Source organism: Scyliorhinus torazame, chromosome 3 (assembly GCF_047496885.1).
Source record: "Scyliorhinus torazame isolate Kashiwa2021f chromosome 3, sScyTor2.1, whole genome shotgun sequence".
NCBI lineage: Eukaryota > Metazoa > Chordata > Chondrichthyes > Carcharhiniformes > Scyliorhinidae > Scyliorhinus > Scyliorhinus torazame.
The window spans coordinates 22,684,166-22,706,850 of NC_092709.1; the positions used below are offsets into that span (position 1 = coordinate 22,684,166).

A 22,685-nucleotide genomic window follows, 5' to 3' on the forward strand; every position below is an offset into this window, starting at 1 on the left:
CGCCGAGATCCCTCTGCATGTCAATGCTCCTAAGGGTTCAGCCATTTACTGTACCACTTACTGCATATATGGTAGACTTCTGTTTGTGCAGCATTGGCTTATCTGTCCCTGATAATCACATGGCACATTTTGTGGTAACCCCTGATAGTTCTTCCTGAGCACCGTGACAATCAAAGAGTCAGTACAGCAAGAAGGAGGCAACTCAATCCATCAAACCCATGCAGGTTCTCTGTTGGGCAATGCAATCAGTCCCATCCTCCGGGCAATATGGCAGAGCCCTACAGGGGCCCACTGCGGAGGAAAGAAGGCCCCCCCACAGAACCAGCCTGCCCGCAGATCGGCAGGCCCCGATCGCGGGCCAGGCCACCGTGGCGGCCCCCCCCCGGGGTCGGATCTTCCCATGCCCCCCCGAGGACCGCCCCCGCATACTCGCCTGCCAGGTCCCGCCCTGCGTGAGGTGAGTAATTGACGCCGCGGGACTGGCCAAAAATGGATGGCCGCTCAGCCCATCGGGGCCTGGAGAATTGCCGGGGGGGCCGGTGACCGGCGTGGCGGGAATCCCACCGCTGACTGAAAAATGGCGCCAGAGAATAGGACAGCCAGCGCTAGGGCAGCGGGGTGGGATTCGCGCCTCCCCCCGGGGATTCTCTGCCCCGGCGGGGGGTCGGAGAATCCCGGGCAATATATCTTTAGCCTGGAGTGTTTACTTTTTTTCAGCTTTGGGAGATTATGTCATTTATGGATGGAGCTAAGGTATTCAGATATTTTGGGAAAGCTTTTGCGTTCAGTTTCTGATCTGGCTGCCCTTTAGACCACAAAGTCTTTTGCTTTCACAGTAGCATAGTTAAGAAAAGTACTTAAAGCAGAGCAGACTTGTCTGAAGACAAGGAAGAAGCTGAAACAAACCAGTTGAAACAGCTTTTTGAAGATATCCAGCCAGAATCTGCAGGGGTTCTAACAGGAGCCAAATCTGTTCTGGAAAGCAAGTATTACTCTGTGCCATTGTATTTACTTGGGAATAGAGATAATAATTAAGCGTATTGTATTTATTGCACTGAGTAGTATTGTTTAAGGGGTAATTGAAAGCAATTTTCGGCTGTGATATTAAAGAGTTTAAAATTGTGTTAATAATAAAGATTTATTTTAAAATTACCAAGTCCCTCTTTTATTTTGTGCAATCACCTGGAGTGAATCATTCTTACAAAATAAATTGAAATATTGGGGTTTCGGTCCAGTATCTGAGCCACTGTTGGGGTCTGGTCTGGGATCGTAATAAGCCGTGATGCCTTTGTATTATTTGGACAAATGATTCAATACTTCGCTCAGTCTCTACCGCATATTGATTCGCTGATTTTGTCTTTCGGCCCAAACGGACCCTGGAAATCAACAGTGTCTTCAGAAGCTGAGCTGGAACACCTCATTGCTTATGTCGGTATTTCCACTGGCCTGTAATGCAGACTGCAGTGCGGAAGCTTCAGTTAACGGTCCTTCTTTTCTCTGCCATACCTGCAACATCTCCAAGATCTGAAAATGGGGAAATCAGTCTCATTGTGAACAGAATTGCAAAGCTTTCCTATTTCACTGCAAGAGACCCATAATTGAGTTGCGCCATCACCCCTCTGCCCTCCCATTCACCACCCCCACTCACCCCTTGTGTTTATGGCACTATGTCTATAACTGTAGAACACGCAGGCTTAAGAAAATGGACAACCAAACTAACGAGAGGCAGGCAACTGTTCAATGGAGGTGAGCAAGATACGAGAAGTGAATTTCCACCACTGTTAACTGGGGAGTTGCACAAAATGCCTTTGTGTAAACTTTTCTTTTGGGTCAACAGGCCGATAATCAGCTCGGGAATCTTTCCACCACTTGCCCCACCCTTCCCCAAAGGGAATAACTGTGAGTGTGTGTGTGTGTGTGTATATGTGTGTGTGAAGATACGCTAAAAAAAATTAAACTGACTGTATCATGGCTACTGCCGGACATTCCCTCATGGCAGAGGTCATATGACAATGGCAAACCAGGTAGGACATCTCTTAATGATTGCATTTCAAAACCCAAACTCTGTACACGATGCTGGCTGGAGAAGTACATTTTACCCTTCATTTTTGTTAAGAGTCTCACAAGAAGGCTGTAAGCAAACATAATTCAAGGGTTGAACATTTTTAAATGTGTTAAGGGACCAGTGAGGAACTAATAACTAGATGGATGCATAAATTAAAGTGTTCGGGAAGATGGCAAAAAAAACTCCCAATCAACAATCGCCTTCTGTTACCTGCTGATTGACCTCCGAATGTCTGCCTTCAAAGGCATGGCTGTCTTTCTCTAGAAAGCCCAAATGATTGGCGAGAAGCTTCCAGTCTCTCTTTTGAGCTGACATCTCACTGGCAATCCTAAAAAGCTGTGCACCTGTCACTGCCGAGGTCTCCTGTGGGGCAGCAACCTTCTACGAGACAAACAAGCAAGGGTGTGGGATTAATTACTGACCCACCATTTCAGAATTCAGTGACAGCCCCGCAGAGCAAAAGCCCTGGATCTGCCTGTGAACCCAGAGTTAAGAACCTGTGTGTGTAACATCTAGAAAACACCTTTTGGGAAATCCTAAATTACTTCCCAACCCACTTTACAAATATAATCTAATCTAGGCAAACATCGCAGCCAATTTGGAGTGAGGTAAATGAACAAATAATCTGCTTTGTGTGTTCGCTGAGTGTTAGGTTTGGCGAGGACGCATCTCCTTGACTCTTCTCTGAATAGTGCCAATGTATAATTTTTTACATTTGTCCAAGAGAGCTGAAGAGGTCTCAGATTCAAAGAAAGCGCATAATTTCCTCATTACTGCCCGAAAGTTCTGACCTGGATTATTTAGCAAAACCTTTAAAAAGGGGCTGACACCCTTGACCTGCAGTCTCAGAAGTAAGAGTTTTTCAGCTGAGTTAACACCAGCACCCGTCTTATCTCTGGTGGTGGTGATGGGTGACTGACTATCTGTACAAAAGTTTCTTGATAGTGGTTGTTTGGCTCTTGAAGACCAGGTTATCTGTTTTTGTGTTGTTGATTGAGGGATAAATACGAGGAAGGATACCAGGGATGACTTCCCTGTTCTTCTTCGAAGTAACATGACCGGATCTTTTGCAACATCCACCTGAGAGAATAGACAGGATTCGATTTCACATCTCACCCAGAGAACTGCACCTCTGTCAGAGCAGCACTCCCTCAGTGCTACACTGGAGTTTCCAGCTTTGATTTTTGTGCTCAAGTCATGGAGTCTTAATTGAACCTCTAAAGGTCTGGCTCAAACTGACTGAGCCTCCAACTGCACCTGGTCTGATACACGAGTACTTCATATAATGATTGGGAATGTTTTAAATCAAATTTGTTACTTGGACCTGTGTGATAATATTCATATCCCCTGAATGGAGATGGCCAATCCACCTAACCTGCACATTTTTGGACTGTGGGAGAAAACCAGAGCACCCGGAGGAAACCCAGGGAGAATATGCAGATTCCACACAGACAGTGACCCAAGCCGGGAATCGAACCTGGGACCCTGGAGCTGTGAAGCAACTACTGTGCAACCATGCCACCCTACAACCCAAAGATGTGCAGGGTAGGTGGACTGGCCATACTTAATTTCCCCTTATGTCCAAAGGTTGGGTGGGGTGCGGAGAATTGGACATAGGTAGGGTGGTCTTTTGAAGATTTGGTACAGACTTAATGGGCCGAATGGCCTCTTTCTACACTGTAGGGATTCTATGATTCTATGAAAGCGACGCTAACAACATTGACAGCGATCTGGAATATGCATCTTCTACTTATGATTTGGGGAGGAAGTGGCGGAATGATATTGTCACTGGACTAGTAATACAGAGACCCAGGTTAATGTTCTGGGGATCTGGGTTCAAGTCCCACCAGGGCAGATGGTGGAATTTGAACTCAATATTAATTTAAAAAATCTGGGATTAAAAGTCTAATGGCGACCATGAAAAATTGTGGTTCACTGATGTCCTGCTGGGAAGGAGATCTGCTGCCCTGGCCTACATGTGACTGCAGACCCACAGCAATGTGGTTGGCTCTTATTTGCCCTCAGGGATGGGCAATAAATGCTGGCCCAGCCAGCGATGCCCACATCCCCATGAACGAGTAAAAACAAAATTACCTCCCCATTCCAAAATATATTTGAATGAACATTCTGCAGAGCATTGTATTGTTGCAAGGAGTCTTTCACTTCTAACAAAATGCTAATCACACCAAATAAGGATTGTGAGTTATTTAATCTTTTTTTTGTCCTTTCGTGGTATGTAGGCATTCATTATGATCATGGCTGATCATCAAGTTCAATACTCTGTAACCCAGTAAACCACCTCACCTTTCAAGGGCAATTTAGCATGGCAAACCCACCTAACCTGCACATCGTAGGACTGTGGGAGGAAACCCACGCAGACACGGGGAGCATGTGAAAAGTCCACGCAGAAACCCAAGGTCAGAATCGAACCCGGGTCCCTGGCGCTGTGAGGCAGCCATGCTAAGCACTGTGCCACCGTGCCGCCCAGGTAAAGACAGTAGATGTCCTTCGAGGGACATTAGAGCATCAGTTGGATTTTCATGACAATTGATCCCTGATATAGATTCCATGGTCACCATTACTGAATCTAATTTCCAATTCCAGATTTTAATTGAGTTCATCTTCCACCGAAGTCAATGACCATTTGCATTCCTCGCGGCCATGCCTCCGGGGAACCCGTGGCGGGGGTGGGGGGGCCGCGGCGGGACTAGAAGATCCCGCCAGCGGAAAGGGCCAGAAAATCCCAACCACGGAGTTACATTCCTTTTCAACTTGGGCTGTACAGCTGTCGGTCTTATATTCCTAATGCCTCACTCCCAAACAGTGCAAAACTACCTCATTACTGCACTAGGGTCCAAGAATAATCTGTGTCACTGTCCTTCAAACACTCCCCAATGTACCCACGTGTACCCTGAACTGGCACAGCCGTCGTCAGAGATACAATCACTGGATGAAACATGGTTCTCAATTTTACTGGCAGATATATCAGATAAGAATAAGGTTTGCTTTACTGAATTTTGATATCCTGTAAATTATATAATGCACTACATAACTAGCTTGTGTGTGATTAGTGACTCCTGGACATTTAGTGTTGTGAGGCATGTGGACTTACAACTGAACTGGAAGGCTGGTCTTTACTTGCTGCAATGACGTCCTGTGGTATTATGGGGAAGTCTAGAATTGACTTCACAGCATCTTGGGGCAGCTTCCATATCCACGTAACAAACTGGTCCTCATCAATATAGCCTAAAAAGTATGAGAAACAGAGTCATTTGAGTTGGAGCACAAACCTTTGCCCATATCCAGCTCAGTTTCCCAATGAAACCCCCTGGTTGCCTCTGAGACCCCCCATAGCCATCTTGGGTCTCTCGCCCTGCCAGCCATAATGGGTTTCCCGATGTCCCCGATGAGCTTCCCACACCGACCCGGTGAGAACATGCAAATGGCTTTTAGAGCTGTTTAGCATGTCATTGATAGGATAGGATGCTCGATTCACCTTCCAGCTCACCAGCCGACAGTCCCGCTGGCGTGAATTAGCGTAAACCCTGAGGAACGTGGACCTGGCGGCTTGCCGTCCGAGCGGAAAGTACCCTCCCAACAATTGCCACCAGGGTGTTGAGGGGGGTCCTTCATTGGAGGCGGTGATTGAGATTGTTTATTTAGGGGCTTTTCACAGTAACGTCATTGAAGCCTAGAAGCCTACTTGTGACAATAAGTGATTATTATTATTATTTATATAGCTCTTCAGAGATCCATTAAGTGGAGATGCCGGCGTTGGACTGGGGTGGGCACAGTAAGAAGTCTTTCAACATCAGGTTAAAGTCCAACAGGTTTGTTTTGAATCACTAGCTTTCGGAGCATGTGATGAAGGAGCTGCGCTCTGAAAGCTAGTGATTCCAAACCAACTTGTTGGACTTTAGCCTGGTGTTGTAAGACTTCTCCCCGCGATCTATTAATTCAGGGGAGCAGCTGTTTCCCTAACCGTGGTTATTTTTAAAGGCTGCCTCTTTGTTCCCAAGTGCTCTGGGGGCAGCCTCTGCACTTTCTAGGAAGCACTTGAGAACAAAGAGACAGCCTCTTAAAAAAGAACTGCGGTTAGAAAATCACCTGCTCCCCTGAGTTCATGGATCCTTGCAGAGCTATATAAATAAACAATCTTAATTCCCCACTGAAGCGGAGTACTGAGGGCAGGGGGGGGGGGGGGGGGGCGGGGGGAGGGAATGTCCTGCCAGTGATCCATTTTGAGATCAGGCACCCTTTAAACACGGCGCTCTGCTCTTTGAGGTGCAGGATTCGTCAGAGAGAGTAGGTCCCACCCCTCTCAGTTCGAACCCGGACCCTGGTGTGTCATGCAACCCGCTTGAGGCAGAAAGAAATTCCAAGTGCCATTGCATGGCACGTTGGGGTCGCTCCTGGAGCCAACGGGAATCACTCTGGTTTTCCCGCTGGCCGGAGTACTTAGTCGCGCTTTGGGAGAATCAGGCCCAGAATCTGTCCATCACTGTCAGGTATTTATCCATGGACTCATTCCGTCACTGACAGGTACACTATGCAGTTTTATTCAACAGTAAGAATAAATTTCATTAAAGCTTAAATGTTAACTGTGAACAGCTGGTGTGGAATAGATTATTGATTGATTAAATAGTGGTCACAAGAATTGAGCACTGAAATAAATGGTTATTGGTTAAAGTAGATTATTGAGCACTAACATTGTTAATAAGAAATTAATAAATCCTAAATTATTAATAAAGGCTTATTGCTGAAACAATTAAATGAGATTATTGATTGCTGAAATGGTTACTAAGAGTTATGTGATTGATAAGAGAACAATTGATGAGTGATCATACATCAGTGAACAGGTAATAGAAAGCATTAGTTCCTTAAATAGTTAATAAGGCAATTTTGAGGTGTTACTGTAAAGGTTCAGTAAAGGACAATTACAACCCAAATGATTAACGTTCGAACTGCCTCCATACACCTTTCAGTACTAAAATGGTTAATGGTTGATGCACTTATTACCGTCAACGAGCATGTGCTGATATTAGGATTTTGTAAAAAAAAAGCTAATTTTTCTTTTTAAGTGGATACAAAAAGTCTTAAAGATGGCTGCCATAAGTCACCTGACCTTCGTTTTAATAGCAGTGTGGTCAAATGCCCAGGTAGCTTCGAGCGGATTATAGGCAGCCATATCCAAAATGTGAAGACATTTGAAATTCAATTCGCATTTCCACAAGGGGTAAACAGAAATTTATGGTGACTTCCCTGGAGATAGGTCTTTTTTTAATCTCCTTAAACCTGGGAGAATGGTAACCATTGAGCTTAATGACTGAGACATTTAAAAGGTTAATTACCTCAGCTAAAAAGACAATGGATGGGACTATGCCCCCAAGCTAACCCGATACCTGATATGGGAACCTGATTTGACAGTCTAGGATAGCAGCCATTCTTAAGTTTATGAGCTGCAATAAGGACAGATTGCGAGCAGCGATTATGCATGAAGAATATTGAGAAATGCTTTCAGAGGAAGGTATTTTAAAGAAATAAACTGTGGTTTCTGTTTGAAAGGTCGTGGCAACTGCAGAATTGGGAATGGGAAACTTTCCTCTCTCCCAAAAAACCTGCCGTCCTCCTGAATCCACCTGAAAAAGGCAAAGACCAACCGGTCGACTGCAGAAACCATCACAGCTGTTAACTGAATCTCAAGTTTCTTTTTTTTTCATAGAATTTACAGTGCAGAAGGAGGCCATTCGGCCCATCGAGTCTGCACCGACCCTTCGAAAGAGCACCCTACCCAAGCCCACACCCCCACCCTCCCCCTCCCCGTAACCGAACACTAAGGGCAATTTAGCATGGCCAATCCACCTAACCTGCGCATCTTTGGACTGTGGGAGGGAAACCGGAGCACCCGGAGGAAACCCACGCAGCCATGGGGCGAACGTGCAGACTCTGCACAGACAGTGACCGAATCTGGGATCCTGGAGCTGTGAAGCAACTGAGCTAACCACTATGCTACCGTGCTGCCCACTATGCTACCGTTTCAACCCCTTCCCTTTAGAAAGAAAGGAACTCAAGCAATGGACCCTCAATAATATCTCACAGAGACTTACTTAAAATCCTCATCTTTTCATCTTTATCTGTTTTTATTCTTTGTATCTGTATTTTTAATTAGTAATTTTACCCCTTTCAATGAAGTAACTGTCGGCAGTTGTTTTCGAATAAACTAACCCTTGTCTTGTTAAAGCTTGTCTGCTGGGCTATTTCTAATGGAATAACTCATAAATTAAAAGGGAGTTACATACACACACACACACACACATTCTTAGTTCACAGATCATTTTAAGGAACTGCCTTTTACGTGGTCATGAGACACAACTCAAGCCCTCTAATATTACCATTTTAATCACAATAGAAATATTTTGACATACCATGAAAAAACAAGATGATGAGTTTGGAATAATGGATGATACATTACATTACCAGGCATTAATTACTGTGATAAAAAACCTTGAACTGATGGAAATAGGATGTGAGGAACGAGCATTTTCCCTCAGGGTAGCATGAACTAGGGGAGGTCGTGTGGAGCAGTGGGTAGTGTTGTAAGATTGTCTAGTTCGGTAGGCATATGAAGAGGCTCTGAGTCTTGCATAGGTTAACAATAAGTCATGGAATCATAGGAACCTTACAGTGCAGAAGGAGGCCATTCGGCCCATTGAGTCTGCACCGACCCTCCGAAAGAGCACCCTAGCGATGCCGATTCCCTCGCCCTATCCCTGTAACGCCACCTAATCTTTGGACACTAGGGGGAAATTGAGCATGGCTAATCCCCCTAACCTGCACATCTTTGGACTGTGGGAGGAAACTGGAGCACCCGGTGGAAACCATGACTCATGGGGAGAAAGTGCAAACTCCAAACAGATAGTCACCTAAGGCCAGAATTGAACCTGGATCCCTGACACTGTGAGGTAGCATTGCTAACCACTGTGCCACCGCGCCGCCCCTAAACTACCATTTGCCCTCTCTGTGTGCAACAGCATGTGGAAAATCCCTTTCGATGTGTGAACTGTGGGTTCAGTGACACAACTGATGGGCACTTTGGCCCAAAGGTATAATCAAAGTGGAGAATGTGGGCAACGATCCCGCAACCTCTCACATGCAGAGTGAGCATTCTATGACTGACAAATACACAGTATAAGGTCTAAGCTAAGAGCTGTCTCCATGCTTGTGTCAATAAACGTCTCTGTCCAGTATCAGTTTTTCCACTGGACTTGGGTCATGTGCTCCGTTACATCATAGTGTGGACAGTACCCTATCCCGGCCCACGTTTATTCTTTCTATGCCAGATCCTTACTGCCTCTGAGCAGGAAACTCTGCATTTGAATCCCATCCCAAGCCTTGATGGCCATGGAAGGCGCGTCCATAAAGCAGCCAAACGAGTTGATCATCAACATGAAAATCCTTCCAACACAATATGGCACAATATGGTAGGAGTAAGACTGGTCAGCCATCCTTGATGTGGAGCGGTGCTCCTCAAGCTATGGCCCCTGACTTCATGCTAACAACCTGTTTCAGTAGGGCGGCCATAAGCATGTGCTTTATCTGCCTCATGTGTCTCTAGATTTGGGAAGTTGAAGCCAAAGTAGTGCGAAGTATGACTCTGTCAGGAACTCTGTGTAGAAAGCATTAACAACCAGCACAAAATCACCATGTTACTCATTATATCAAGCCATATTAAGTAAGTAGGTTCTGAAGGTTCACTGCTCACAGTGCTTCACTGCTGATCCATATAAAGTGGGCTCACCTTGTCACATTATCTGAATGAACACACAGAAGCAAGCTCCTCTCCTCTCTGATCATTGAGCCTTATGCCTGCTGCACACACGTTTGTGGCCAAGATAATGACTAGACACATTTCTCTGGGTAAAACCCAATACAAACATTGGACATATATATCTAGTTGGTCAGTGTCTGTAAAGGGAGAGCAAAGTCATGATGTTGGTGGTACGTGTCCCTCATTCGACTCAGAGGAAGACTACCTACTGAAATGTTATAATCTTAGCTGTTTTTGTCTCTTTACCGATGTTGATAGATGTGTGGTGTATTTCCAGAATTTTCTATTTCTGTTTCCCCTGCCCTTAGCTTTTGCTGTTGCCTGCTCCATCATCATCTACCTATAAAGTCCAAGGCTAGGCTAAGTTGCCCTCACTCTCCCACTTCCTACTGGACAAGCTACTTGCCTGATCAACCATGGGAACTTGTGACATGAGAAAGGATAATTCTGTACCCCACAAAAGTCACTGTCATTGCTCAGTAGTGAGTTAGTATCCAAATAGAAACTCTTACTATGAAATAGTCTGACAGTATGGCATGATGGTGGTGTGGGTGAACGTAACTATTGATATTGCAATAACTATGCCAGTAAGTTTGAATCACCAAGTTCCCTTTTGTCATGAATCTGCCTAGCAACGGCAGCAAACAAATTTAACAAAACATAATAAGATGTGCAGCAACAGGTAGAAATCTGCCATTGAGACAGCAGTAGGTAGGATTCAAGAGGCCCCACTGATATGTGTCTCTCCCACTAATGAGATTAGAATGCTGTTTAGATAATAATCAGGTGTGAATAGTTTATGAAGCGAAACAGCTTATTGATGGTTGAGAACATCCATGAGGTTTACATATGTTAATGTATAGTCAAATAAATCGATAGGGCAGACAGCCAAATACACAGAATCAAAGAGGAACTGACGAATGTGATATAAAATAGTTACTTTAGAGTTACTAGTTAATGTAATGTAGAAATAAGCCACTTTGATTTTTGCAGTTAGGGACAAAGGAATTTGAGACCGCATGGAAAAAGCAGGAAGAGGTGTGTCTATGAGGGTGATGCTTCATTGATAGGGGCCAGAGAAAGGGATTGGAAGTGAGCCAATCAGAATAGATCGAACAGGTCAGGAGGGACATAGGCTGACCTATGTCCGTCGAGTATGTGAAACTTGATACCATTTGAACTGATTTTGCAGAGATCCCTTTGTCTGTTAGTTCAGTCGTTTTCTGGAATGAAAGAGGCTGGATGTCTCTTACATTTCTGTAAGATGATTAAGCTTGCAAGCTAAATAAATAACTTCTGTTTACGTGCGAATCCGTCTCAACTTTTATTGAGGCCAGACTGACAGAGAAAGAAATTTGGAGATCAACATTTGGTGCCGAAAACCGGGATTTCTCTGGGCGATCCTGTTCCAACTGCGAAATCAGAATTAGACTGATTATGAACAGGAGGACGGGAACAAAGGGCCCTCAATGTAGAAATGGAAAACGACCAGCATTGATTGTTCCCCTCTTCTTATCGTCTGATTAGTCTGGTCACTCGCGGTTGGCACAGAAAGACCGCCTCGACGAAATCACAGGTCAGTCTGGGGATTAGCACTTTAATTGATGGGATTTCATATTGTTGTTTCGGCTTGGGTTAGGGTTTTGGGCTGATGGGACTTTAAATAATAAAGGTTCAGTCTATTATCGGGGTTCAGAGGCTGATGTGACTTTAAATAATAAAGGTTCAGTCTATTATCGGGGTTCAGAGGCTGATGTGACTTTAAATAATAAAGGTTCAGTCTATTATCGGGGTTCAGAGGCTGATGTGACTTTAAATAATAAAGGTTCAGTCTATTATCGGGGTTCAGAGGCTGATGTGACTTAAATAATAAAGGTTCAGTCTATTATTAGGGTTCAGAGGCTGATGTGACTTTAAATAATAAAGGTTCAGTCTATTATATGGGTTCAGGGGCTGATGGGACTTCAATAGATGGGGGTTCAGTCCAGTATAACTGTTTTTAAATCTGAAGATGGTTCAACTCTATGTGTGAGTGTTTTAAATATATAGTTGATTAAGCTAAAATTGTCTCCTTGGACTGTAAAGTTCCGAGGTCTAGTTGAGATTGTGAGGTTGAAGCAGAAGTCTCTCAAAGGGTTAACAGCAGCAGGCGGAGTTGAAAACAGACAGTGCTTCTCACTCAGGCCTTGAGATAACAGTCTGCAGTGTAATCGGATACCTTTCCTTTGAGTCAGTGAACACCAGCAAAGTTACGTTTTGAATTAATTAAAGGAAACCAGTGGGTTTCTCCACCTCTTTGATAAAAGTTATTATTTTCGAAAGCAATTGATTGAAATTGCCAGAATCTTAAATTTTACTTACTTGAAATAAGGTTTATCTCATTTTATCTGGAGATTAATAGAAACTTAAAGAAGATCATGGACACCATTTTAAAAAGTGTCAATCTGAAGATGATAATTGATTTTGCTAATACTTATGATAGTTGATTTTGCTAATACTTATGTGTATGTAACAGAAAAAAAAACTTGTTAAAAGAAAAAATTGTTAAGATAAAGAAATAATTAAGTTGTAAATGTTATACAAGTTTGTGTTAAGCAAATTGTAAATTTAGTTCTGAGTTGAGATCAGAGCTAAGCTTGCAAGTTGCAGTAATTCAATTTGAATTTTCAAACATTTTTAAGTTTAAAAAAAAAAGAGAGCAAATAGAGAAAAGAAGGACACAGATCTTGAATGCGTTGAATAGCACATTTCAAAGGCCCATAAATCTTTCTGTTATCTTAGACCTAAAACCTAGGAAGATTGATGAGCCATAGGAATGTCTGGGGCGTTTTAATGAAATCTACCGGGGGCAGTCAGGCGATTTGCTGTATCAAAATGGTCAGAATTCCCCTCAATACTGTGCTATGTTAATGCATTGCCTACCACCTTCTGTGGTTACTGCTGTGAAATGTAATAACATGAATTGGACAGAGAACGACCCTTCCCAGATGGCAAGGGCAGTCAGATTTTACTGGAAGGAGGGTGTAGGCCAAGAAGGAGGCTCAGTTACAAAGGTTAAGACTGAGTATGTAATGAAAAAGGATGATCTGCGATCCCAACAAGCGGCAGAAATGGTAGTTTACCAGCAGGAGCTCCAATATAGTGACTTTGGGTGGGTGGATCAGCGAAGAGGAGGATGAGACAACAGTGCTATATTTCTATCACCCCCCAGTGGTGGACGTTAGACATTGAACAGCCACTATCACTGCATCACGTTACCCTGGCCTATGACAGAACTGGACGAAACAGGGAGTTGGAGGACAAATACTGGCCATTACTTGAGACCGAATGGCCAGTCAAGGTTACAGCCACAGTCACGGGAAAAGAAGGTACAGCCGATTTTGTTACAATATCACCACATTTATGGCCACAGTCAGCTTCGGTAAGCCCTCATATTACACGTCAGGTCCATGACCAGTACCATGCCAGGGATATGGGGCGAATGGTCAGCATCTTACCGCAGCTCGTCAGAATAGGTATGAGATATACCTTTTGAACAATCCACGTCTGACATTTAAATACTGTACCACTATCAATCCAGCCTGTTTTCTTAGTGGTCCCCCTGTCCATGAAGACGCACCTGGCCACGACTGTTTAGCCTTGATTCAGGAAACTACCACAATAAGGGGCGATTTGAGTGACATTTCGTCAGAACAACCTGACATGATTATGTGTGGTCAAATATCCCACCGGGGTTTAGTTAATGACCTACTGCAGGCCCTCCTTATGCCAGAGCAGATTTCCGTTATTAAATGTGCTGCCCACACGAATGGTACAACCCCAGTTGACGTTGGTAATGAACGAGCAGATTGTGCAGCGCGCACAGCCGCACAAATTCAGCAAGTGATGGTGCCTAAAATGTTAAGTCAGACTAAACGATCTACTATGAATGTGTCTGCTTCTGACAAGCCAATGCCAACCATCCAAGACGTCATAAGGTTACAGGAGGACGCTCCTGAGAGTGATAAACAAATGTGGAAACGGTTAGGTTGTACATATGATTCTGTTTCCTCTTTATGGACCACACCAGCACATCAGACTTGTATGTCTGATGTACTGGCTTTATGGGTCATCGAATGTGTACACTTTGCAACTCATTGTGGGGCTCGGGGGACTAGTGATTTGTTGCTGGACACTTGGTGGCACCCTAAAATGCAGGGGTTGGCCCAAAGTATCAGTAATCGGTGTTTGAATTGTCAGCAATATAACACCGGAAAAGGTATCCCTTGTGGGAAGGGGCAAACCCCGTTGCCCAGTGGTCCCTTTGAGACGCTCCAAATGGATTACATTGAGTTGGAAAGGTGTCAATGTTATAAATATGTTTTGGTCATTGTGGATGTGTTCAGCAGATGGGTTGAGGCGTATCCGACTATCTATAGTAAAGCTGCTACTGTGGTTAAAGTCTTGATGAGGGAAATCATTCCCCGGTACGGTATACCAGCTCAGTTAAGTTCTGATAATGGGCCTCATTTTATTGGACAAATTAACAAGGGGTTTTGCTCCCAGTTGGGCATACGCCAGCAGTTACACTGTGCTTACAGACCACAGGCAGCCGGGGTGGTTGAAAGACACAATCAGACCCTCAAAACTAAATTGGCTAAATTAAGAGCAGACACGGGACTGACATGGCTTAAGTTGCTCCCCGTTGCCCTCTTCCAGCTGCGGGTTACACCTGCGGGACCGGCCCGGCTCTCTCCCGCCGAGATTCTCTATGGCAGGCCTCTTAGAACTCCCTGGAGCCTGCAGGTTCCCAGACGGGTTCAGTTTCATCAGATGACTGAGGAAATGACCACCTATGTTCTAGCCCTTACGCAAGTGCTCAAGGAACTCCATGGCCAAGTCCGCGCGGCTCACGAGCCATTGCCCAGTACCTAGCTCACTTTCAGTCCAGCCCGGTAGTTATGTAATGGTCAAAAATTGGACTAGGAAGGGGTCGGAGCCGCGATGGGACGGGCCCTTCCAAGTTCTCCTTACCACCCCCACAGCAGTTAAAGTGGAGGGGCGAAGTGCTTGGGTCCACCTACATCACTGTAAATTGAGCCCATCTCCACTACTGTAAAAGGTCGGATACTAACCTGCCTCCCTTCTCCAGTGCTATTTTACAGGTGTGGAGCATGATGGAGTGGCTACGCATCGTCTGTCTGATATTTGGCCTCACTTCGCTTGGCGTGTTATTGGCGATGGACATGGAAAAGGGGAATATTATGTATCTGTGTAGCCCCAACCAATCTACAAGGATACATCACCTATGCACAGGTGATGTTCTTCACTGCCCCCATATACGAGGACATGGTATCGACTCATGGAAGGTCATCAAAGTTAAGGAGAATGTGGGAGTCATGAAGCAGCTGCACCGACCCCGGCGATGGGAAGGGAACATTATATGGACATTGCCTTGTTTTTGGAATACATGTAAATTTGATTTTGGATGTGTTAAAAGTGGTACAATAAAGGTAACATCAGGCTGTCAGAAGAGTGTAGGAAGAGACCATGAGAAAGAGAAAGGGACTAGAGAGAGGACGGGGCGTGTGAGAAGGGAAGTACAGCTAGAACGTAGGTTACCGGGAGATGCACTTAAGTTAATTAAAGGCCAAACTGAGGAAAACCCAGGTAGTATGAATCTCTTCTACCAGATTTACCACCGTCTGTATGGCCAGGGACGGGTTGTCTGCTACCCAAACCCCGCAGCGGTGTCTAGGTTATTTTCTGTTTCACCGCTTTGGGGCACTCCCCAAACGGTGGTTCATTGTCAGCGTTCCGAGCCATTGCCCGAGCAAGTCACTCTTCCTTACGATCCGGATTCAGCACCACCGGCTATTTGCCTTCCCCTCCCTCGGGATAATTCCCATTCACAGTATGATAGGCTGCGACGGTGGAGGGCGTACATACCTAGCCACTTCACTCCCAATAGGGATTCCCGGTCGTACGAGAATTGCTTCAGCAGTGAAGGATATGGCTGTTTGCTGGTAGAGGTGGACACAAATATAACATGTCTGTTTCCCACCTGTACGGACAGGAGGTGCCATATCACCCAGGCGTCTGGCCAATGCGTTTGTTATAGCACCACTTGCGTTCCATTGAACGCTGGCCTCCAGCTCCTTTGTGGTTGGGCGAATGTCTCTCATATCACTGTTGGGAATAGGGCTTTCTGCATTGCTGGGCGGCCCGAATGGGCATTTCAAAATTGGATAAACTGGGCTACTGGGAGGTCCTTACGCAACCGGTATGCTCTTGACTATCTTCTGGCCCGTGAGGGTGGGGTATGCGCCATAGTACAGGGCAAGTGTATTATGGGGATTCAGGACTTGACTGCTAACATTACTAAATTTATGGATCGCATACGGGATCACTTGGACGGGATGCAGGATCCTGACTCTTGGGGTAACTGGGGATTTGGAGGATGGAAGGACTGGTTGATAAATATGGCCATGTATCTAGTGGTAGCTATCGGCTGCATCTTTGTGGGCCTGGCCATCCTTAAATGTGTGATGGGTAGAATGCTGGGTGCACTGGATCAGATCACCGCCCCAATCACCGAGAAAAAAATTTAACTGTTAAAATCCATGAGGGTGAAGCAGATGAAGGGGGGCTAAGACAGGAATTGGAAATGCAGCGACGAATCTTTTTAGATGAGGAACCGTAGCTATAGATTGGATAGTTCGGTTATCATGGAATGATAAAAGGAGGGAATGACGAATGTGATATAAAATAGTTACTTTAGAGTTACTAGTTAATGTAATGTAGAAATAAGCCACTTTGATTTTTGCAGTTAGGGACAAAGGAATTTGAGACCACATGGAAAAAGCAGGAAGAGGTGTGTCTATGAGGGTGATGCTTCATTGATAGGGGCCAGAGAAAGGGATTGGAAGTGAGCCAATCAGAATAGATCGAACAGGTCAGGAGGGACATAGGCTGACCTATGTCCGTCGAGTATGTGAAACTTGATACCATTTGAACTGATTTTGCAGAGATCCCTTTGTCTGTTAGTTCAGTCGTTTTCTGGAATGAAAGAGGCTGGATGTCTCTTACATTTCTGTAAGATGATTAAGCTTGCAAGCTAAATAAATAACTTCTGTTTACGTGCAAATCCGTCTCAACTTTTATTGAGGCCAGACTGACAGAGAAAGAAATTTGGAGATCAACAGAACAAAGATATAATTGACCAGACCCTGAGAAGCCAGGGAGGCTGTTAACATCTAACAGTCTCAGAAAGCAGACACACCAGTTTCCAGCCACCAAGGTTGAAGGCTAGTTCTCCAGTTAGCAACCTAGATGTCAAGTTTACATGAAACAAGACTCTAAGTCTGAGAGCCAAGGCAGTGCAGAAACCCTTTGTAACGGCAGTTGTAAATATCTTTGCTGGACCAGGAAAATACATTTCTCAGACTTGAATAGCATCCCTGTATTGTGCGGTAACCATAAACTGGCTATTTAATTTGGATGTTGCTTGGGGGAATTGGGAAGATTTACAGAGTTCAGGTACCGTAAATATATTTTGGAACAAGGAGTATGTTCTATATAAAATGTGCACGTGTTTAGTAAATCATACATCTTAATTGCATGAGAGTAGAGCAGTTCTGGTCTTGTGTGTTTTTTTATTCTTTACTTTAATAAATAGTCTTTAATAATTATTACAAGGTGACTGAGCTGTTCGTTTTCACTGGGGTTTGACTTGTCTCCTCATACCAAACTAGAACAAAACTATAGACCCCCACAAACTGGCATTCCAAGTTGGGATACCCTTGTGGGTGACATCAGTGGGCTTCGTGACAGAAAACTGGGGGCTCTAATCCGGAATCTTAAAAAGCTTAACTTGTTGGGTGTAGGGATTTTGACTTTTGAATGCAACGAGAGTGAGAATCAAGTGAAACCAAGTAAGAACGTGTTATATTAAGTAACAATCTCACTTGATCTTATCTGGACGTAGACAATGTAACAGTAACAAGGTTGAAAAATGTGCCTACAACCAAATTGAGGGAATTGGCAGATAAATTGGACACTCAACCTCACTGTTAATCACTCCGCCAATCTTTGTGTCACCTACAAACTTACTGGTCCTACCCCCCACCTAGTCGTCTGCCACCCACATAGTTATCTATGTCATTTATATTTTTAAAAGAGAAATGGGGAATGCTGCATTGGAGGAAAGAGAAAAAAAAGGAGAGAAACACGAACTAAAAGGCTCGAACAAACAGCTGAGGAAGGTGGTTCTCGACAGGAACCTAGTGGGTAGCTGTTCAGATATGTACCACCTCTACTGAAATTCAATGAGAGAGATGCTGAGACATGTTTTTTTGTTCTTTTGAAAAAGTAGCTAAACAGATGAGATGACCACAAGACATTTGACCTCGACTCTTACAGGCTAAACTTGTGGGTAGGGTTCGTGAAGTCTATACGTCCTTACCAGAGGAAGGGGCTGGAGACTATGAGACAGAGAAGAAAGCTGTATTGATGGTGTGGTAGCCGAAGGTAAGGACTTCAGGTGGGCAGGATAAAACTAGGCTTATTTACTCTATTCTCAAATGCTACAATTACACCACTCCTCACCCCTTCAGGGTCACTCACCCTGACCTGCTCCCAGGTCGGGATTTATAGCCTGTGAGGTTCCTCCCAATTAGGGGGGGAGATTCTCTTCCCTGCCCCCAATCACCTGGGGAGTTTGTACTCCAAGGTGCAGCAGGGGATCCGTATACAAAATAGGTTTTGGCCCCTGAGGGGTTAGTAACAGGGGGCATAGGAACTGATGTGTTAAGTAAGTTGGTTCAACGTTGACTGCAACTGGATGCAGTGAAACTAGAAACAGGCTTCTGACACAGGAGATGGTCCAACACTGTTTTATTGAACTTCCTGATTGCTGTACATAGTCTGCTGTGAGTTGACACTCTATCAATCTAACTGATAACCTCCTACTGGCTTGACCAGACTAACTCTCTACCTCATGGTGATAGTGCTCACTGGCTTGTGCACTCTTACTATCTCAGTAGCTGTGTCCTGTAGAGAGAGGGAGGGTCTTAATGCCCTGTGTGCTTTATAGTGGTGGTGTCCTGTCTGGTGATTGGTTGTTATGTGTCGTGTGTGTTCATTGGTTATCCTGTGTGTCAATCACTGCCTGTCTGCATCTCATTATATACATGAGTGGATATTATGACAGGAACTAGTACCGGAGCCTCAGAGACAGATGTTTTACGCTGTAAGAACCCAGGCTGAACAGACTTACTTTGAATTTGGAAGGGTTAAGCAAAGTCATTTTGATGGGTGGGTACGAGCATTCAAAATAGGAGGAACCTATGACGCCCCTGAAGAAATAATTCCGCTGGAGGAATTTAAAGATTCGTTGCCGACAATGATTAGAATTCATGTTGAGGAGCAGAAAGTTCAAGCTGCCAGACAAGGCGTGGAGCTGACGGCCGACTATGAACTGGGTCCTGCAGCAAAACCTTTCTTTCGACCCAATTTTAAACTGGAGATGGCTGGAAACTGGGAAGGGTCAAGAGAGGACAGGTCGGCCCGAAAGGGAGGAGTCAGAAATTCCAAGGAGATTTCACCTCAAAATGCAACAGAGTCTGTTGAAGGGGTAAGAGTTATGAAAAAGGTCAGGGACTGGATTGACTACCGGCGGATTCCTCCGTTTCACCAGCAGCCGGCGGATTTCCCGACGGCGTGGGGGTGCCCACAATGGGAAACCCCATTGGCCGGCTGCCGGGACGGATAATCCCGCTGCCTGCGGGGGCGTGCCGCACCGGAAAACAGGTGCGGCGGGACGGAGGATCCTGCCCCAGATGTTTTCATTATAATAAACTGGGTCACATCAAATCACTGTGTTGGAGATGACATTTTTGGCCAATTGGTGTTACAAATCTTAAAACGGGAAATATGAAACCAGAGGCTGGGGAACAGGAGAGGCTGCTGGGATTTGTACGCAGAGTAAAGGAACAGACAATAGAAAGGCACACGTGTGCACAACTTCCACAGGGGCAGAGTGACCAGCAGGTGGCAGACATGTTTAAAGAATCTGAGTGCCTGGGTAAAATATTTCCATTTTAAATATTTAAAATATGGACAGGATCAAAGGGGAACAGATCTTAAAACCTTCTGAGATACAGGCGCGAGTCAATCTCTAATGTTTAGGGATAAAGGCATGTGTTGCCCAGAAGGGATATAAAAAGAAAAAGTGCTGGTCAGTAGCATTCTAGGAGAAAGGAAAGAAATTCCTTTCGTAAAAATAAGCTTACAGAGTAGCATGAAGGCAGGAAAAGTAATGGTAGGCGTGGTGGAAACCTTGCCCATGGCAGACATTCAATTCATTCTAGGGAATGATCTTGCAGGTTCCCATATGGTGGAAATGCTTCCTGTAGTCAAACAGCTGATAGAGAATAATACCACAGTGAATTTACGAAACCGCCCCCTGGGGTACTTCCGGATTACGTGGTGATACAATCAGAGGCTCATAAGCTAACACACAAGAGGGAGAAGTTGCGAGTCCAGGGTGTGTCCTGTGATATCAGGTTTCTAATACCATCCACAGAAAGCTAAATGAAAATGCGGCAAATGCAGAAACCGAGGCAAATGTGTACGTTTCAAAGAGCTTGATTGAATTGCAGCATAGTGATTCAAAAGTAAATAATTTAAAGACAGCGCAGTAGGGAATAAAAAGCAGGACTGATACAAAGGCCCAGCCTCAAGAGTTTTACAACCGGAGAGGGAGTGTTAGCTGTGTCAGGCGAACCCCAGAAATGTAGAATCAGTGGGCTGTGTTACATTGAAAGAAAACTGAGCGAGGAAAATTGTGGTAACTTGATCACGAAAAGGTGGTCAAATGATAGAACATAGAACATAGAACAATACAGCGCAGTACAGGCCCTTCGGCCCACGATGTTGCACCGAAACAAAAGCCATCTAACCTACACTATGCCATTATCATCCATATGTTTATCCAATAAACTTTTAAATGCCCTCAATGTTGGCGAGTTCACTACTGTAGCAGGTAGGGCATTCCACGGCCTCACTACTCTTTGCATAAAGAACCTACCTCTGACCTCTGTCCTATATCTATTACCCCTCAGTTTAAAGTTATGTCCCCTCGTGCCAGCCATTTCCATCCGCGGGAGAAGGCTCTCACTGTCCACCCTATCCAACCCCCTGATCATTTTGTATGCCTCTATTAAGTCTCCTCTTAACCTTCTTCTCTCCAACGAAAACAACCTCAAGTCCATCAGCCTTTCCTCATAAGATTTTCCCTCCATACCAGGCAATATCCTGGTAAATCTCCTCTGCACCCGCTCCAAAGCCTCCACGTCGTTCCTATAATGCAGTGACCAGAACTGTACGCAATACTCCAAATGCGGCCGTACCAGAGTTCTGTACAGCTGCAACATGACCTCCCGACTCCGGAACTCAATCCCTCTACCAATAAAGGCCAACACTCCATAGGCCTTCTTCACAACCCTATCAACCTGGGTGGCAACTTTCAGGGATCTATGTACATGGACACCTAGATCCCTCTGCTCATCCACACTTTCAAGAACTTTACCATTAGCCAAATATTCCGCATTCCTGTTATTCCTTCCAAAGTGAATCACCTCACACTTCTCTACATTAAACTCCATTTGCCACCTCTCAGCCCAGCTCTGCAGCTTATCTATATCCCTCTGTAACCTGCTACATCCTTCCACACTATCGACAACACCACCGACTTTAGTATCGTCTGCAAATTTACTCACCCACCCTTCTGCGCCTTCCTCTAGGTCATTGATAAAAATGACAAACAGCAACGGCCCCAGAACAGATCCTTGTGGTACTCCACTTGTGACTGTACTCCATTCTGAACATTTCCCATCAACCACCACCCTCTGTCTTCTTTCAGCTAGCCAATTTCTGATCCACATCTCTAAATCACCCTCAAACCCCAGCCTCCGTATTTTCTGCAATAGCCTACCGTGGGGAACCTTATCAAACGCTTTGCTGAAATCCATATACACCACATCAACTGCTCTACCCTCATCTACCTGTTCAGTCACCTTCTCAAAGAACTCAATAAGGTTTGTGAGGCATGACCTACCCTTCACAAAGCCATGCTGACTATCCCTGATCATATTATTCCTATCTAGATGATTATAAATCTTGTCTCTTATAATCCCCTCCAAGACTTTACCCACTACAGACGTGAGGCTCACCGGTCTATAGTTGCCGGGGTTGTCTCTGCGCCCCTTTTTGAACAAAGGGACCACATTTGCTGTCCTCCAGTCCTCTGGCACTATTCCTGTAGCCAATGATGACATAAAAATCAAAGCCAAAGGTCCAGCAATCTCTTCCCTGGCCTCCCAGAGAATCCTAGGATAAATCCTATCAGGTCCCGGGGACTTATCTATTTTAAGCCTGTCCAGAATTGCCAACACCTCTTCCCTACGTACCTCAATGCCATCTATTCTATTAGCCTGGGGCTCAGCATTCTCCTCCACAACATTATCTTTTTCCTGAGTGAATACTGACAAAAAATATTCATTTAGTATCTCGCCTATCTCTTCAGACTCCACACACAATTTCCCATCCCTGTCCTTGACTGGTCCTACTCTTTCCCTAGTCATTCGCTTATTCCTGACATACCTATAGAAAGCTTTTGGGTTTTCCTTGATCCTTCCTGCCAAATACTTCTCATGTCCCCTCCTTGCTCGTCTTAGCTCTCACTTTAGATCCTTCCTCGCTACCTTGTAACTATCCATCGCCCCAACTGAAACTTCACACCTCATCTTCACA

The 22,685-nt window shown here is 44.8% G+C and overlaps 1 protein-coding gene across 1 annotated transcript in view; it reads right to left on the reverse strand.

Moving 5' to 3' along the window:
* Positions 1 to 1,119: 1,119 nt before the first annotated feature.
* The window catches only part of LOC140408343 (uncharacterized), a 191,197-nt gene continuing 169,631 nt past the window's right edge, over positions 1,120 to 22,685 (reverse strand). Inside the window, exons 6-8 of the mRNA XM_072495406.1 lie at positions 5,178 to 5,311; positions 2,276 to 2,446; positions 1,120 to 1,524 (exon numbers count right to left, since the gene is read on the reverse strand). Coding sequence (XP_072351507.1) covers positions 1,396 to 1,524; positions 2,276 to 2,446; positions 5,178 to 5,311 — 434 coding nt within the window. The 3' untranslated portion in view covers positions 1,120 to 1,395. The remainder of the gene's footprint in view (positions 1,525 to 2,275; positions 2,447 to 5,177; positions 5,312 to 22,685) is intronic.